Source organism: Pseudorca crassidens, chromosome 2, assembly GCF_039906515.1.
Source record: "Pseudorca crassidens isolate mPseCra1 chromosome 2, mPseCra1.hap1, whole genome shotgun sequence".
NCBI lineage: Eukaryota > Metazoa > Chordata > Mammalia > Artiodactyla > Delphinidae > Pseudorca > Pseudorca crassidens.
Genome location: NC_090297.1, coordinates 57,626,742 through 57,645,613, shown reverse-complemented (window position 1 = coordinate 57,645,613; position 18,872 = coordinate 57,626,742). Strand labels below are relative to the sequence as shown.

Sequence of the window (18,872 nt, the reverse complement as noted above, 5' to 3'; positions counted from 1 at the left end):
AAACAACTCTTTTGAGGAGTTTGCCGTAGAAGGAGCAGAGAAATAGATTAGTGGAAGGCAAGGACCAAGGGAGGGTTGTATTTTCAAGAGAGCAGATGCTACAGCATCTTTGAAAGCTGATGAGGAGATCCAGTAAAGATAGAAAAGGTGATGATACAGAGAAAAGGAGTATTGTTGGAGCGATGTCCTCTAGTAGGCAGGCAGGGTAAGATCTAGTACACAGTGGAGAGCTGGCATCAGGGCAATGGTAGTTCATCCACAGTACTAGAAGGGAAGACCAAGTATGTGGATACAGATGTCAGTGTGTCAGCAGATGAGGGAGGCTGTGGTATTTCTCATTACTCCTATTTTCTCAGTGAAATAGAAAGCAGGTCATCAATAGAGTGAGGAAGAGGAGAAGATGTTAGAGACCAGAGATGAAAGAAAGAGTAATGAAATAATTACCCGGTTAGTGGGGGAGTGACTTGACCAGTGAAGTGTAGTAGGACTACTGGGTGGCTACCTGGGTCCAGGTGAGGTGAGTGGTCATGAATATAAAATAATATCAGTCAGTAAGTTTGTGTTTGTCCCCAGCCACAATTAGCTCTCCAAGCACTGGTGCAGAATCGGTGAGGAGATGGATTTTAACATATGAACTGGTTATTGAACTCAGTAGAAATATAACATCACAGCCTCAAATATATTTGGAATTATATCTAAGAACTCTGGTTATAATGAATATGCATATGGAGAGGAAGATGTGGCAAAAACAAGCAGGCCTTATGAACTGGAAAAGTAGGCAGTTGTTTTTAGGGGTCTCATTAAAACTAAAAGACCCTGGGCTTCCCTGGTGGCGCAGTGGTTAAGAATCTGCCTGCCAATGCAGGGAACACGGGTTCAAGCCCTGGTCTGGGAAGATCCCACATGTCACGGAGCAACTAGGACTGTGAGCCACAACTACTGAGCCTGCGCGTCTGGAGCCTGTGCTCCGGAACGGGAGAGGCCGCGACCGTAAGAGGCCCGCGCACCACAATGAAGAGTGGCCCCCGCTCGCCACAGCTGGAGAAAGCCCTCGCACAGAAACGAAGACCCAACACAGCCAAAAGATAAATAAATAAATAAAAAGTGGAAGTGTAGCAGTTACATAATAAGAATAATACAATATCTAAAACAAAAAACAAAAAATTAAAAGACCCTATTGGTCTTTCATAGTACCTGAAAATTCTACCATTGGTGCTGTTCTAAACAGTTTATAAACTTGTCATGTACCGACATGTTGCGTATTTTAAAAATTTTTCTAGCATTTAACATAGTTCCAAGAAGACATGAAATACTAAATAAATATTTGTTAAATTGACTTGAATAAAATAGAATGAAGGGCCATCATGCACTTATTTTCATTTAACAAGTTATTTATTTTGATTCAACAAGGTACTGTGCCAGACATTGCAAGAGTATCCAAGGTAAAGAAAGAACGTATTTACATGAAGCTGTTGAGCGTAATGGGACAACAGTAAGTAGATATTTATTAGCAGAGATTCATTTTTTTTTTTCTATCACCACCCACTGGTACATAGCAAAATACAGAGGGGTTGAGGAGTGTATGTGAATGGACATGCAGCTCTGCTGGTGGGGTCACCACAAAGGTTCTGGGGAGAAAGAAGACTCTTGAAGCAACACAGACACAATTCCTCTACTTTACAACTTCAATCCAACACCAGACGGAGGCCCTGATGGCCCCTATGCTGCCATAGAGGGAATGCCATCTTTCTGCCACTGTGGAAACAAGTGGGTGGGCTGAGGTGAAATGCCTCTCTCTATATGTGATTTTACTGGAAAACAGAACCACATGAGTTGGAAGTGAAACCTTGCAAATGCTGATCTCTACCTATCTGCCCAAGTGGAAAATACCCTGAGAACCCAGGATCTAGAAAAGGCTTTTTAAATCTGATACCACTTCAACCACAAAATTCATTATAACTCACCTTTTTCCTAGGGGGAAAGGCCTTCTTAACCATAAGTTAGAAAAATGGATTGCTCTAATTTTTCTCAACTCGTGGGTGCATTTTTAATTAATTGTAAGACAAACAGATGTTTATTTTCTTTTCCAGTTTGTGCTTATAGGAGCTCATTCTTTGAATTTGCTAGAGGAGAACATTTGTTTTTATGGTAACCCTTCACATCTTTTATGATAACCTATGATGAAGTTTTTAAAAAAATGATAAAATTCCATTAATCTGGACTCAATCAGGTCAGAATTTGGGTTAGGTTTGCCTGAGTTTGGCTATAATTTGCTCTTGGTTTCAGAAAAGACAGTAAGAAAAGTTTTTTTAATATATAGGACCTTGTAGTATTATTAGTTAACTAGATTGTGAAGGGAGGATGCAGGAAATGTTTATTTCTAGTTATCAGAGTAATCACTCAACGAGTGTTTATTGAGCACTTACTATGCGCCAGGCCTCATCCTGGGCTCAAGCAATATAGCAATGAACAAAACAAACAAAAATTCTTGCCCACATTGGGTTTACATTTCTAGTTGGAATAAATGAGTGAATTTACTACTGACATATGTACAACAGTTAGAAAATTAGTCTTATTAGAGCACATTTAACAATCTTTCTAGATAGTCATCTGTCCAAAATTACTGTTACTTGAAAATAATGTAAATAAAGTTATTGTTTATAATATCCTGTAAGTGATCATTTTTTATGGCTTTACATTAATCTTGTCTCCCAAATCAGTCAGGTTTTGATTTTGGAACAAATCAAACAAGTCTAGAGAGCCAGCCTTAGTTTCACCCTAATGTTCTAATATTCTAACATCACCTTTTTGTCAGTTTCTAAGCATTTCCTATCTGTGAGCCTTTTCTTATAATTTGCTTTCTTGTAAGTTTTATAACACTCAGTATGGTATTACTTATACTCATTTCTCAGGAGGCTGAGGCTTAGCAAAGCTAAACAAATTTACCAAGATCCCTCAGCTAGCAATTGTGGCAGATACTATTAGATGACAGTACTGAACTCCACCCATAACACCCCTCTCTGAGGTTGCCATCCTGACAGAGTAGACATGTAACTCAACTCTGGCCAATGAGATGCAAGTGGAATTCCATGGGAGAATATCCTTTTCCCTTCACCTCTTTCCTTCCTGAAACTTGGATGAGAAGCCTGGATGTGTAGCATCTGAGGATTAAGGCCAACGCACTAAAGGCTGCAGAGGAGAAAAGTGGCAAGAGCCTGGTTCCTTGGGGTATCGTTGAATTAACATGCTAGCTCCGTACTACCTACCACTATGGCCTTGTCTGTTTCAGTCACTGCACTTGGGTTTTCAGATATTTGTACCACAAAAGACATCTAAATGATAAGCCTCAGAACTGGAATTCAAACATAAAATTCTAAAGCCTGTACTCTTTCCAATGGATATTTCTGACAGTTTGCTCTTTAATAAATCTATTCTTAAGACTTCCAAAGTGACTTTTTGGGTACTGAGAACAATTTCAGTATTCATAACTACTGCAAGTATTCCTCACTTGATAAAGAAGATGTGTCCCTCAAAAACCACGTGTAAATAATTTAGACAGATATAATTGTTAATGCATTAATGGCTTTTAAAAGAGATATATAATAATCTTATAAAATATTAGGAGAACATTTTTATGATATTAAATAGGAAATTAGGGGTAGCCAACAGGCACATGAAAAAATGCTCAACATTGCTGATCATTAGAGAAATGCAAATTAAAACAACAATGAGAGGGGCCCTGGCGGTCCAGTTGTTAGGACTATGTGCTCTCATTGCCAAGGGCCTGGGTTCAGTCCCTGGTCGGGGAACTAAGATCCCACAAGATGTGCGGCATGGCCAAAACAAAACAGAACTAAACAATGAGATACCACCTCACACGTGTCAGAATGGTTATTATCAAAAAGTCTGCAAATAACAAATGTTGGCAGGGATGTGGAGAAAAGGAAACCCTAGTACACTGTTGATGGGATTGAAAATTGGTGCAGCCACTATGGAGAATAGTATGGAGGTTCCTCAAAAAACTAAAAATAGAACTACCATATGATCCATCAATTCCACTGCTGAGTATATATCGGAAGAAAATGAAAACACTAATTCAAAAAGAGACATGCATCCCAATGTTCATAACAGCATTATTTACAATAGCCAAGATATGGAAGCAACCTAAGTATCCATCAACAGATGAATGGACAAAGAAGATGTGGTATATATATATATATATAATGGAATATTACTCAGACACAAAAAAGAATGAAACTATGCCATTTGTAACAACATGGATGGGCCTAGAGGGTATTATGCTTAGTGAAATAAGTCAGACAGAGAAAGACAAATACTCTGTTATCACTTATATGTGGAATCTAAAAAATAAAACAGATGTATGTAACAAAACAGAAACAGACTCACAGATATAGAAAACAAACTAGTGGTTACTAGTGTGTGTGGGGGGGCAAGATAGGTGTATGAGATTAGGAGATACAAACTATTATTTATAAAATAAATAAGGAACAAAAATATATTGTACAGCACTGGGAAACACAGCCATTATTTTGCAATAACTTTAAAGGGAATATGACCTATAAAAATATTGAATCATTATGTTGTACACCTGAAACTAACATAATATTGTAAATCAACTATAATTCAATTAAAAAAAGCAGTATGGCAGTTCCTCAAAAGTTTAAACTGAGTTACCATATGACCTAGCAATTCTATTCCTAAGTATCAATATATGCTCAAGCGAAATGAAAACATATGTCTATACATAATTTTGTACATGAATGTTAGTAGCCCCCAAAATGGAAACCACCCAAATGTCCATCAACTAATGAATGGATACATGTGATATATTCATACAATAATGGAACTTTAGTCAGCCATAAAAAGGAATGAAGTACTGATACATGCTACACCATGGATGAACCTTGAAAACCTTACACTAAGTGAAAGAAGCTAGTCATGAAAGACCACATATTGTATAATTCCTTTTATATAAAATGTCCCGAGTAGGCAAATGCACAGAGGATGCCTAGGGCTGGGAGGGTTGGGGGGAGATGGGGAGTAACTGCTAATGAAGATGGGGTTTCTTTCTGGCATGAAGAAAACGTGCTAATATTGTGGTGATGGTTGCACAACTCTTTGAATATACTAAAATCATTGAATTGTACACTTTAAATAAGGTGAATTGTATGGTATGTGAATTATACTCAATAAAGCTGTTATATTAAAAGAAAAAGAATGAACCAACTAATCAAGATCAGTGAGTCCATGAGATAGTATAAGTTGCAGGAGATAGCAAAGCCTAGGCATTCTCTGTCAATCTGGCACTATCTAACTTTTCTTTGAGCTTAAACTGTGGTGTTTGCTCCCATACTGCCCTCATTTTCACATTCCTAAAGTTGCCTTTGCAATGAGATTCTTGTCCTCATGGACTCTTTTCATCTCGAGGGGACTACTTTGTCCCAGAGGCAAGGAGGATTGGTTAAGTCTTGGACACCTGTTAGAATTCTGGCTCCCTTATGTCTAAGGGGAAGTAACATAAGCTCTGTAAAGGGGACAATTCTAATAGTTACTGCTCAAGGTTAAGCTGAGGATTGAAGATGTAAGGCACATAAAGTATGGAGCGCAGTGCTTAGTATATTATATATTTGACAACACACCCATCACTGATCTCAGTGTTTCCATCATCCCTTTGCTACCTGACCATACCGCTACTTAGTGAAAGATGTGAGCTTCTTGCCCATGACATGTAGCCAGTAACCCCAGGCTTAGCAATGTATTCATAAAATCTGTCTAGTTTTTACCCAAAATGTCTTGAACACAGAGGTGTTATTTTTATGTTTCACTTAATCAAAGTTATTCTGAGTACCTAACAGATGGAGAGAGAGAGTAAGATTGGAAGGTTATTCTTTCCCATAATGATGAGACCTGGATAGCATCTCTCAAATATACCCTGTGATCTGGGTTCCCACACCACTTCAGCAGAAAAGACTAAACTAGGAAGAAAGCAGTCAGGCCACCCCAGATTCAAATCCCACCTCTCCCTCTCATAGCTGCGTGGCCCTGGATGCATCACCTAACCTAGCTAAGCCTCAGTCACCTGTCTACAAAAATCGGAAAAATAATCATATGTACCACACAAGGTTGTATAGGGGATTAAATGAGGTAGCACATATAAAGCTTTTGGCCCAGTGCTTGGCAAACAGTAGGAGTCCAATAAATATATATATATTTTTAAGTATAAAAGAAAAAGTAGTTTGTGAAACTTTTGAGAATCACTAGAGAAAACGTGTACTTCAAATACAGTTGACCCTTGAACAACATGGGTTTGAACTGTGCAGGTCCACTTATAGGTGGATTATTTTCAATAAATATATTGGAAAAATTTTAGGAGATTTGTGACAATTTGAAAAAACTCACAGATGAACTGCATAGAGATATAGCCTAGAGATATCAAAAAATTAAGAAAAACTTAGGTATGTCATAAATGCATAAAATATTTGTAGATGTTAGTAGATACTTGTCTATCCTTACATAGGCATAAAGTGAATGATATTTAATATAAAATTAATGATGTGTTACTTTCTTACTGTTCTATAACTTTGCTTTCAAAGAATTACATTACCATATAGTACGCCTGTTTTTCCTAATCAGAGAAACTGTGTATCAGCCTATCATCACAGGTAAGTGGTTTTTTAAAAAATGTAAAAGCTTCCAATGCTGTATTATGAATATGACTGCAATATTGTACGCCATAAAAATTTTATAATGATTCATTCATTAGTGTATAGGCTAGGCTATTATAAAGCAATCATATTGCTGCTTCTTCCCTATCAATGCATGAATTGTGACACCTGTAAATAAACATGAATTTCTTTTTCACATGATCTTTTCATTTTTGATATCAGTAGTAAGAGATGATTAAGCTTGTAAACAGACAACATTAACTTACAAGAAATACAGTACAGTATTATAAATGTATTTTCTCTTCCTTATTATTTTCTTAATAACATATTCTTTTCTCTAGCTTACTTTATTGTAAGAATACAGTATATAATACATATAACATACAAAATATGTCAATCAACTGTTTATGTTATCAGTAAGGTTTCTGGTCAACTATTAGTTGACTATTAGTAGCTAAGTTTGGGGAGAGTCAAAAGTTACACGAAGTTACACAAAGGGGTCAGCACCCCAACCCCTGCGTTTTTCAAGGATCAATTGTACAAAACTAAAGACATTCTTTTTAAAAAAAAATAAATGAAACAAAACAAGGATAGGGTGACCAATGTAGCCCAGTTTGCCCACAATTTTTCCCCCAAAATTAATGGTATTATTTCCATCTTTAACACTAGCAAAGGAGTCCAACACAGACTGACATATGTGGATATAGTTTAGATGTAACAGTGAAACTTTTTTTTTTTTAAGGGATAGAAGAGAGTTTTATTCAAGCCAAACTGAGGACTATAGCCCAGGAGACAGCCTCAGTAGCTCTGAGGAACTGCTCTAACAGTGAAACATTTGAACTATGTACATTCAGGAAGGAAAAGATTTTTTTCACATCAACCTTTTCCTATTTTGCAGTTTCTGAATAGCAGAAACTAAAGATACATTTCTCCCAATTTAATTTAGTATGAAGTAATATAACTCTTACGATCAATTATTTGTCCTTAAGCATAAAACTTAAGAGATTTTGGCTGCATGGTTGTCTGGCTCCTGAAGTCTGGTTATCGTTAGAACGTAACAAAAGAGCGTTTCCACAAAGCCCTCCTCAACTCCAATTAGAAAATTATTACTTTCATTCAATTATTACTTTCAGTTTTAAAATGGAAAGTCCTGTGTCCTGATAGCTCCCTTAGTCTCAGGCAAACCAGGGAAGATGGTCAGCCTACACAGACACCAAATTTAAGATTTGGGGGTCATTATTAATAACTAATAGCTTCGATGAATGTAGTGCTGACTGTGGACCTGGCACAGTGATACATACTTAAAAAGCCAAATTCCACTTAAATAATTAAAATTACCCTGTGCATTAGGTTTTATTTTTAAACCCATTTTAAAGATAAAGAAATGGCAATTTGGAGAGATTAAAATTGCCTAAACCCTAGAAGGAGGATGGAGCTGGGATTTGAGCAAAGATCCTTTTAAAACTGTGCTGTGCTGTATCCCATTAGGCCCTTGCCCCCAATTACCTCCAATGAGTAAAAAGAGTAGAAAGATTATGGAACACATTTTCCCACAGAGTGAGAATATTAATGGCCTGAAAAGCGTTTTGGTAGCTTCCTTGATCATTATTAGGGAGTTGGTGATAAAAAGGATGCATTTAATATTTAAAGTTGATTTCTTGGATCTCTGCTGGAGGCACAGCATGGGCTGGACTGGAGTGGAATTGCTCAGGTTAGACTGTTAGGAGGGAACCTACCTCTGCACGTACACCACATACTTGGTGTCTATGTAGGTGGGCTTCCCAGGGTTCCAGGTGCAAGTCATGTTGCCTGAATATTCATAAATGACACAGGTTACTTTGTCAGGGACATCTGGTGGATCTGCAACAAAATATATCACTTAGGAGCATAGAAACATAAAGTTTTTTATAGTTACTTGATAAACTTTCCATTTTATTTGGAAAACCAGGCCAATTGGTACACAGCACCTCCCCCATTCCATCCCTACCAGCTCACCTTGCAACCCACTTTGCCCTCAAACATTGCTACTTTTCTCCATATACTTTACTATATTCTCCCCTCCTTTGGGATACTAAGGTGATCAAGTTCCTCCCATCCAAAAAGAAAATTCCTCTCCAAATTGTCTCCCCTCAGCTGCCAACGTATCTTTCTCCGTTTCATAATAGCTTTTTTTTTTTTAAGTCCATTATACTGGTCTTTTCCCTCAACTCCCATTTACTCTTGAACCCCAAACAATCAAGATTCAGACCTGCAATTCCACCAGAACCACTGTTGTTAAGGTCATCGTGACTTTCTAATCCACAAATCCCATGATTTCTGTGAAGTCATCATTGAGCTTGACCTCTGCAGCATTTGCTATTTTGGTCACTCCCACCTTGAAACCTCTCTGCCGTTTGGCTCTTGTGAAAGGGTTCCCCATGGTGTTTTTCTTCTGCTCTGGCAACTATCTACTTCTCCAGCACCTATTCCACTACCCACTTTAAAAGTTTGGTGTTCATACGTACAATGGAGTATTACTGAGCCTTTAAAAGAAAGGGAATTCTGACATGCTACAACATGGATGAACCTTGAGGACATTATGCTAAATAAAATAAGCCAGACATGGAAGTGCAAACACTGTATGATTCCACTTATAGGAGGTATCTAGAACAGTCAAACACACAGAGACTGAAAGCAGAATGATGGTGTCTGGGGAGATGGGGGAGATGGGGAGTTGTTCGATGGGTACAGAGTTTTGGGTTTGCAAGATGAAAAAAGTTCTGGGAATGGATGGTGGTGATGGTTACACAGTGATGTGAATATACAATATGCTTAACGCCACAGAACTGTGCACTTAAGAATAGTTAAAATGGTACATTTTACTACAATAAAAAAGATTTAAAATTTTTGGCATTCATAGAATTCTATTTCTAGTTTCTCTCTCTTTTCCCCTTCTCCCATGCCCTCAACTCTTTCCCCGAGTGGCCCTGTTATGGGGAATATTGTTAGTTTTTGTCTGCTACCATCTTTCCCTTTGAGAATTGACATCTCCCTCACTCCCAACCTCCGCCCCTATGCCAAGGGCTGTCAATCACACAGAAGTGTACCCTTGACCTAGGCTAACTAATCAGAGTATTTCCCTTGGGAATGAACACATGACTCAAGATGAACCAATCAGAGTTATCCAAGGATCTTCTTCTGGAGCCATTGTAAAAGAGGTGCTTCTCCCCCACTGAAACTGCTATCTCTGAGTAACATGTGAGCTGTGAGTTGTTGATGGCCATCTTGCTGTCATAGTGAAACAGTCTATTTAAGAATGAAGCCAACACAGGGGAAAACAAAACCCAAGAAATGAGAAAAGATGAGAGAGTTCTAATGACATTGTTTGAGCCCTTGGAGCCTCTGAAGCCTATGAAACCCCAGCAACTGTAGAACTGCATCTGGAATTTCAGATGCATCATCCAATAATAAATTACCAAGAATCAAGATAAAAAAAGAAGTATGGAAATACTGAGTGTTTAGCATATGCTCACTTTTCAGGTGTGGCTCTCTCAGCTTGTGCCTACATTTGCAATACTGCCTGGGAAACTTGACGACTCAAAAAATGACAAGAGGGATTTCCCTGGCAGTCCAGTGGTTAAGACTCCACACTTGCACTTCAGGGGGCGTGGGTTCGATCCCTGCTCGGGGAGCTAAGATCCCACATGCCTCACTGTGCACCCCAAAAAAAAGGAAAAAAAAAAAGAAAATGATAATTCTTTCCCATTAAAAAAAAAAGGAAAGGATGGGGGCTCAGAAAGAATAAAAATGCAGACATTTATGCACCTGAAGTTATACCCAAAGCTTTATCTTAAATACAAGTATGTTCTTGCACTTCACCTGTAAATCATCTACCAAGAATACTACTTATAAAAGAAGAAATAAATATATGAAAAACTTATCCTCATTGCAAATTAAACCGATAATTGATGTCATTTAGATCTATCAAATTGGCAAGGATTTTGAAAAATGTTAATCCACAGTATTGGAATGAACTCAGGGAAATCCTCTAACACACTGCTGGTGGGAATGCAAATTGATACAACCTTTATGGAGAGCACTTTACATATCACAATCTTTAAAAGTGGGAGTAATATCTTGCGACCCAGCAATTTTAAATCTAGGAATGCAACCATATTGAAATGTTCATAGATATACAAAAATATTTGGCTAAAAAGGGTTTGCCTCTTAAAGTGTTGTTCCTAATAATGAAAGAATTGGAGACCACCTTAACAACCCAAAATACACTCCTAAAATACATCCAAAAACAAAGTTATAGAAGACAGTTTAAGTATATGGCCTTTGGAAGGCACTAGAAATATGTTTAATTAAGTAAGTAAGTACTGGCCATATGATAAAGTGAAAAAAATAGTATAGTATAGTAGTCTCATTTGAGAGACAAACAGAGAGATAGAGAAGGGGAGAGAGAGAAAAAGACTGAAACTTGAAAGACATATTCCAAATTATTAAAGAGGGAGTCTGTTAGTAGTGAGATTATGGGATTATAGAAATGATAAGTATTTCTTTTTTGTTAGTCCAAAATTTTAAAAACTTTCTACATGAATGCAATTTGATTTTACAATTAAAAAACATATTTTCGAGGAGATACGGGGATATATGTATAGCTGATTTACTTTGTTTTAAAACAGAAACTAACACACCATTGTAAAGCAATTATACTCCGATAAAGATGTTAAATAAAAATAAAACTTTAACTTGGCGTTCTCAGAAAAAAAACAAAAAAAAAAACGTGTTTTCAAACAGTAAGAACACACTAAAATGTGTAGTTGTAGTATCAAGTTACAATGGGGAGAAACTGGACTCCAAGTAGGATAAAAGAAATCTTTAAGTTTTCTTTGAGCCTTGAAGGAGGTAGCTGTGGAAACATAAATTTAAATCATTTTGGATATTGATTGAGTTGGGGTCCCTCAGTGATCTGTGCTGAAGTTATTTTTTCCCTCTGGTTTCAGACAGAGTATCACTGATTTGGCCATCCTAAAAGACAGCTGTCAGTCTTTTGGGCTATGTTATTCCACAGCATTCTCTCTGAAGTGTCTGATAACTAATTAACTTTGCAAAAGATCAAATAGATTATATACACACATGCAAATATACACACTATTTGTTAATGTGAAGCTATGTAAAGAAGGGAATGTGAATATGGTTATACGAATAAGACCGAATTGTTTTTAGATCTCATTGCCAGGTTATTAAATGTCCATGGATAAAAACCTTCTGTACAGCCAGATAGCAGAAAACACTCTGCTCTCTCCTACTAATTGCACCTCTCCCCTACCATTGGGTCCCTCACTATTCACAGGCCAGGTTTCTTGTTAATTCAAAGTTTAGCCAAGTATCATTTTCTACTGAGAGCTTCTTGAAGGCACTGTCTGTGATCCCCTCTTCTCTGAATTTCTATCGTTTAACACATTTATGGTGCATACCAACCACTTAGTAAAGTTTATTTCATGACTTGATTGGCTTGATTAATAAAATGACAATGAGAAGAATTTAAAATTAAAAGAAAGTCAATACTTCTGTCAAAGATCACTCCATAATTCCTTACCTAAGGAGCACGCAGACCAGCCTATTGTGTCACTAATGAGACGTAGTAGCAATGTTAAAGACGAATATTCAGTGCCTTCTAGGCACTGATGACAAGTAGAGATCAAAGATGGTTAAAATTTAAGTCAAAGATATTTAAACTTTTAAATAAATGATTATGTGGATATATGACTTTCATGAATAGTTTAATCTGGTGTTTTTAAATGAATAAAGACATCTTATAGTATTTTATCCCGTGAATGGTGTGACTCTAATAGAATACTTTTCATAATATGCATGCATTTAATCACAGATAAGAATCTAGGAAGTTTTTAAGATTATGGCTAAAAATGAAAACTGTGATAATAATAGTTTGTATTTCACAAATTACACATTAAGGTACAGAACCTTTTTAATATGTTTAGATATCTTTTTAGGAACAGCAACGACTCATTTATCTTCTCTTTGTCTTTTATGATTTGTCTCCAGTTTAAAAAAATACACATAATCATTTTGTTCAGAACAGTGATGATAAGTTGACACAATAAAGCTCACAGGATGAATATCCTGTAATCAAAGTGATCAGTGAAAGCAATGTGATTTCTAGAATACCACAAAACCCCTCAAAAACCTTTGCTTGACCTACTTAAATAGAAAGTTCTGTTTGCTAAGAGTGCAGAGCCTGAGAACACAGGGGTTCTTGAATCCAGGGGTTTGAGTAAACCCTTACATGGCAGTTACAATTTCATGCTCATAACCAGAGGTCTATGTAAGAAGTTCCAACTCACAAAGTAAATAAGTGGAAAGGATGATGTTCTTTCTAAGCAGCCATCAGCAAAAAGTATAAGTGCTTCTAATATGTTGTCCTGGAAGGGGAGAAAAGGCCATTTCCTGGCCTTAAACATCGCCTGGTGGTTGTGTTTGAGGGCAGAGGGCCTCAGGCAACACAGGGAGAGCGGTTGGCAATAACCTGTCACCCAAACTGCAACAGAGGGAAGGAGGCGTACTTCTTTTGCCTCCTTTCTTACTCTGGCTTTAATTAAAAACTAACCTTTCCACACAACTGTGAAAGTTACTCATTTGCCCTCTAAAGAAATATTCTCTCAACACCCCACCACACCCCCAAAGAAAAAATAGGAAAGTATTTAAGCATGAAGGGTTATTTCTGTTTCCTGAGGATGTGGACAAGCTAAGAAGTCCTTAGACATCAGATAAGATGTCTACTTGTGGTTTCAATTCCTACAATTTAGGGCAAGTTTAGCATGTTAGTATTACTTTAAGGCATAAATTTTTTCTTTGACTCCAAAACCTACTAATTTCCTTCCTTAGTTGACCTCTACCACTTCCCACGGCTCTTCTCTCTTGAAAATCACAGAGATCAGGAGCCCAGCAGGACGATAGCCTTACTTGAGAACAAGGAAGCCTCTTGCTTCTCAGACATCCCCTCAAGGGGCAGGTGGAGGTGGCCAGGTGGGCTTGCTCTGTCTAGCTGAGTACTGGAGATGAGGAAGAACTCAGATTTGATTCTCAAAAGTATGGAGAAAGGGAGCATGACAAAGACCCAAAGCCCTCTATCTTTCACTGAAAATGGGCCCAGATGCTGTAGGGAATGAACCTCTGGGTTAAAACCGTGCTGAACTTACTGATTTTTCCTTCATAATAGTAGAACCAAGAGTTAAGTGTATAATTATACAAGCCAGCCCATGTTACTATAGTAACTTAAACACCTTCAGAATACCATGAACACAAATTGAACTTACCAAATATTTAAAAAATTAACTTAATTTTTTTCTTAATAATTGTAATAACAAACACAATTATTCACAATTAGGGCAGTGACATTAGGAGCAGGGAATTGTATCAGAATCTCCCCATGTTTTATCAAAAGGATGCATTTAAGAGGATTTAGGCACATTAATGTTGTAGTTTAAAGTGTATAATATACTTTCAAATAAATTATTGAAATTTGATGCTTACCATAGCCAATATAATTAGCCTCATTTTACAGACATGGAATTGAGGCTCAGACTAGTTAAGCAACTTGCCCAAGGTCACACAGCTGGTAAGAAGTATAGCAGGCACACAAAGCTAATGTTGCAAATGTTTTTCTCCTTCCTAAATCTTAGCCTCAAAATTTTGCAATGGGATCTGCTTCAAGGTTGATATTATTGAATAGTTTGGATAACAATGTTAAGTAAAAGACAGATGAGAAGAGCAACAGTGAAAATCTGAGGATGCTGCCCTTCACATATGCTGTGTTTGGCCAGACTAGTGTTGAAAAATTATTTTTTGAATGCATTGGCATACAAACATTTAAAGTTTGTAGAGTTCACATTGAAAATTTACACTTCTGTCTTCTTTTGAAGTGTCCAAAGATCTAGGGATACTGGACCCTCATAGATGCTGAAGCTGGGCAGAGGCTGAGCCCAGTAGACCATCTCTGTGCTTTCCTCTCTGCACGGATCCCACCAGCCTCCTTAACTCACACATTTCACCAGCCTGGCCCCTGGAGACATTTGAATTTGCAACTCTTACTTTAAACTAATACAAGAAGTGAAATATATAAATTTGCCTCTATTTTTAGACAAGATTGGTAATTACCAGTTAATTGTTAGCCTAACTTTCATTTGGATTTTGAATGCACCTCAACACTTACATCCAGAAGAAATGTCTTTTCCACATATCAGTGTCTCTTGAAAATATCCAGGACATTCAGCAGTACAGTACATAAAGGCTTGTGGCTCCTGAAAGTTGTTATACCAAAGGCGAGCCGTTGTTTTATTAATTCTTGTGATTTGAAATCTTTCTTTGATGCCATTTTTATAAAAATAAAGTTTCCTTGGTTGGCAGTTCTTAATTGCTGCTTGGCAATATATAGAGATATTCATACCCATCTTAAAAATTGTGGCTGGTTCTACCCAGATGCGTCCAGAGCAGTTTATATTTGTAATTCCTGGAAAACAAATAGATAAAATTAAAAATTCCATGTAAAGCATTAAAACCAGAGATTCAGAAGAATGTGCTATTGCATTTAAAAATTTTTTTCAATTAACTGAATAATTTCCATTAGAAAAGAGTTTTAGGACTCAGAGTATCATTTGTTTAGTTTATCAAAGTGTGTTTTTACCGTGTTCTATTGATGTTCGGCAGCATGACACCAGACTAGAGTCAGCTTTCAGCCTTTAAGCTTCTCTAGCTGTCTAAAGAGCAAATATTATTAGCTCTCCTATTTTAAAGGTGAGGACTGAGACTTTTTGAGTCTACCTCATTTTTCAAAGGTAACATTAGGAATAAGAATTGGCACTGCAGAATCCAAACCCCATTAACCAGCTACTCAATCTTTCACTCTTTCACCAGCTACTTTCACTTTCACTTGATAAAGGCTACTTTTAACAGAAAACTATGAGTTTAATGAGTAAAATCAGTACTAATTACTAACTGCAAAAATTTATTGCTTAACAACCACTTAAAATTCATCATTTTTAAGTTGAAAAGCAAGTTTCAAAACAACATATTTAATGGAGGCTCAATGTTAAAAATAACTCAATGAATGAATTAAAAAGAAATACACTAAGATATTAACAATGATAATCTCTGTGTGTTACAGTAATTTTTTATTGTATATTTCTGTGTTTTAAAAATTATATAATATATTATTTTTATAACCAAAAGACAATAAAGTCATTTTCATAAACTTGAATGACAATGCAATGCAATATCAATTAAATTAAATTCACATCAAGGAAAATTTATTGTAGGCTTTTTCTGGAAATACCTGTATCAGAATATCTTAAAACCTTATCAAAATAGTGATAATTAAAGGTCAGTATTTGATTTTTAAAAGTTCTTATCCTTGGAATTCAAAGCTTAAAGAATTAAATTTTGGGGGCTTCCCTGGTGGAGCAGTGGTTAAGAATCCACCTGCCAATGCAGGGGACACGGGTTCGAGCCCTGGTCTGGGAAGATCCCACATGCCGCAGAGCAACTGAGCCCGTGCACCACAACTGCTGAGCCTGCGCTCTGGAGCCCGCAAGCCACAACTACTGAGCCCACGTGCCACAACTACTAAAGCCCACGTGCCTAGAGCCCATGCTCCACAATAAGAGAAGCCACCACAATGAGAAGCCCGCACACTGCAACGACCAATGCAGCCAAAAGTAAATAAATTAATTAATAAATTAATTAATTTAAAAAAAAAAGAATTAAATTTTTTATAATATAAACATAATTGAATATGGCCATTTATGTAATGAACATTTACATATAAGTTATAAATATTTAAATGTTGAGGTAATGCTAAAAATAATTCCATCATTATCAATAGGGAATTGAAGGCAAAGACATGGAAAGAAGTTTTAAGAAAGCATCTGACTGCTTTAAATAAGTTCAACAATTCATGTTCAGACAAACTGCATCTTGAGCACCTTAAAAAATCTGTGAATACTTTCATGAAACCATTGCGAGTAGTGTTTGAGAATACACAGAAAATATCAATTCAGATTTGGACAAATATTCTCCTGGTTTTCAAAAGTGGAATAAAGAAGAACCCCAGAAACACTGGACCACTGAGCTTCACAACATTCAAGAATGAATTAGTAAGTTGATCATTTTTCAGTACATAGAAAAAAATCAGTAATCAGCAGGAATCAACATGGATTATATAAGAATAAGTCATACGAAAAATTGTCAATTTCTCTTTTTAATATGTTAAAATAAGTCATATAAAACATTAATTTCTTCTTTTTAGATTGGTCAGAGTAATGCTAAACATAGTATATTTTTTATTCAGCAAATCTGTTAAAAAGGGGTAAAATATTGTTCTAGTAGAAAACGTGGAGAAGATAGTCTGGATGATATTAAAAATATTCATAGCAGATTGAACAATAATATATAAAATAATTTTTAATGGACAGCTAGTAGGTCTCTGCCACATGACACGGGCTTGTCTTATTTCTCTATGCTTTATATTAATCACTTGGATATATAAACAGAAGTCCTACTTATCATTTGCATATTTCCAGAAGCTGGAAAAAGTAGCTGGTGTCTTATTTTTACTAAGTCTTCTTGGATAGCTGTTGGTCTGACTCTGGAAGTGTCCAATATCCTGCTGGAAGGATTCTAGTTCTCAAGGTGGGGCTACTTCTATATCTCTAATATAATGTGTCCCAAGCTACAGAAGACAGTTTTGCTTTTGTCACTATTCTGAGTAACTTGCATGATTTGCAAAGCTTCCTTCAAGGTCTAGAACCCTGCCTTGGTGTTTGTTATCTCCTAGTAAATGAATCCCTGTCACCTGCCCAGGATGCTATGCAGAAACTCTCAAATGCTGATGGCTGCCCTGCCTGAACTTCTGATGATCTCCCTCCTGGACTCCTAAAATCTGTGTATGCCTTTGTCATAATGCCAGATGTTTGTATGAATTACAAAATAGGAATAATAATAGCACATAATACTACTGCACAAAGGAATACAAGGCTTAGCACAGCACCTGACACACGGTAACCGTCAATAAATGGTTTGTGGAATTGAATTAAGTTGAAATGTTTGATGAGTTATCGTATAAGTTAAAAATGTTCAAAGATAGAATATGCCAACTCAAAATAATAAGCTCCTTCGTGGAAATGTTGGTATAAGAATTAGACGTCTGTCTGTTAGGATGCTTGATAAATGAATCCTGAATTAGTAGGGAGGTTGGACTTTATTTCATTCCACATAATTTTATGTGCATATAATTTTTTTGAATATAATAAGTTTTTATTCTTCAGAGATCCTAGCATAATGCCATGAACATAATAAACACTCAATATTTTATTTGAATAAAAAATAGCAATAGGTACTCAAAACACTGTACCTCCATGACACCAATTGAAGAATATGTAAAGAGCTATTGCCACGTCCCATTGAATTGTGACCTGATTCATGACCAAAAGCAGGAAAAAGCTCTTTGTCGCCCTCTAGAAAAAATATGAAAAATGTTTAAATTGTAATATTTTAATAATATAACAATAAAATACTAAAAGGCATAACATTTTTTCTAACAGTTGTTTTTGATGAGAATAGTTAGGAAGAAAAAATGGAAGGAAGGAAGGAAGGAAGGAAGGAAGGGGGAGGTAAAGGAAACAGGGCAAAGGAGTTACTGGAGTGCGAGGAGGTATAATACAGGTGGAGGAGTAAAGCAAAAGTATGGAATTTTATACCCTCCCAAAATCACTATGAATTACCTTAGTAGGACATTTTGACCCTTGATAAAATATAACTCCTCCTAATCTTGTCTCTCTCATCAGAAATCTCTCTCTGCTCTAACCCCTGATGCTCAGTTCTTTTCCTGACCAGGTTTACATGCCTATCAAGCTTCAGAAATATTAGTCTTTGATAAGTAAAACTCAGGAAAAGCCAAAAATGTCAGAACTTCCAGAAAAAAAAGCATTCAAAATGAAGAAAGAGAAAGTGAGACAAAGGCCTATGTGCTATCACCGGTTAAATCTACAGAAAGCCCTTTTATCTGTAGAGAGTTCAAAAGAAATACCTTATAGAAATGCCAAACAATATTGCCATGAGTTTACAACTGGAGTTACATTATTCAGTTAATCAGTTACCTACATTATTGAATAAATTATTCAATAA

At 36.5% G+C, this 18,872-nt stretch overlaps 1 protein-coding gene and 1 long non-coding RNA gene across 2 annotated transcripts in view; one reads left to right on the top strand and one right to left on the bottom strand.

Annotated features, from left to right (window-relative positions):
- The window catches only part of LOC137210696 (uncharacterized), an 82,403-nt gene extending 80,916 nt beyond the window's left edge, over positions 1 to 1,487 (top strand). Inside the window, exon 3 of the long non-coding RNA XR_010936668.1 lies at positions 1,411 to 1,487. This is a non-coding gene — a long non-coding RNA (uncharacterized lncRNA). The remainder of the gene's footprint in view (positions 1 to 1,410) is intronic.
- IL23R (interleukin 23 receptor) overlaps positions 1 to 18,169 on the bottom strand; it is a 53,167-nt gene extending 34,998 nt beyond the window's left edge. The window contains exons 1-3 of the mRNA XM_067712749.1: positions 18,100 to 18,169; positions 14,905 to 15,201; positions 8,423 to 8,546 (exon numbers count right to left, since the gene is read on the bottom strand). Of these exons, the coding sequence (XP_067568850.1) occupies positions 8,423 to 8,546; positions 14,905 to 15,201; positions 18,100 to 18,169 (491 nt within the window). The remainder of the gene's footprint in view (positions 1 to 8,422; positions 8,547 to 14,904; positions 15,202 to 18,099) is intronic.
- Between the last annotated feature and the right edge of the window lie 703 nt (positions 18,170 to 18,872).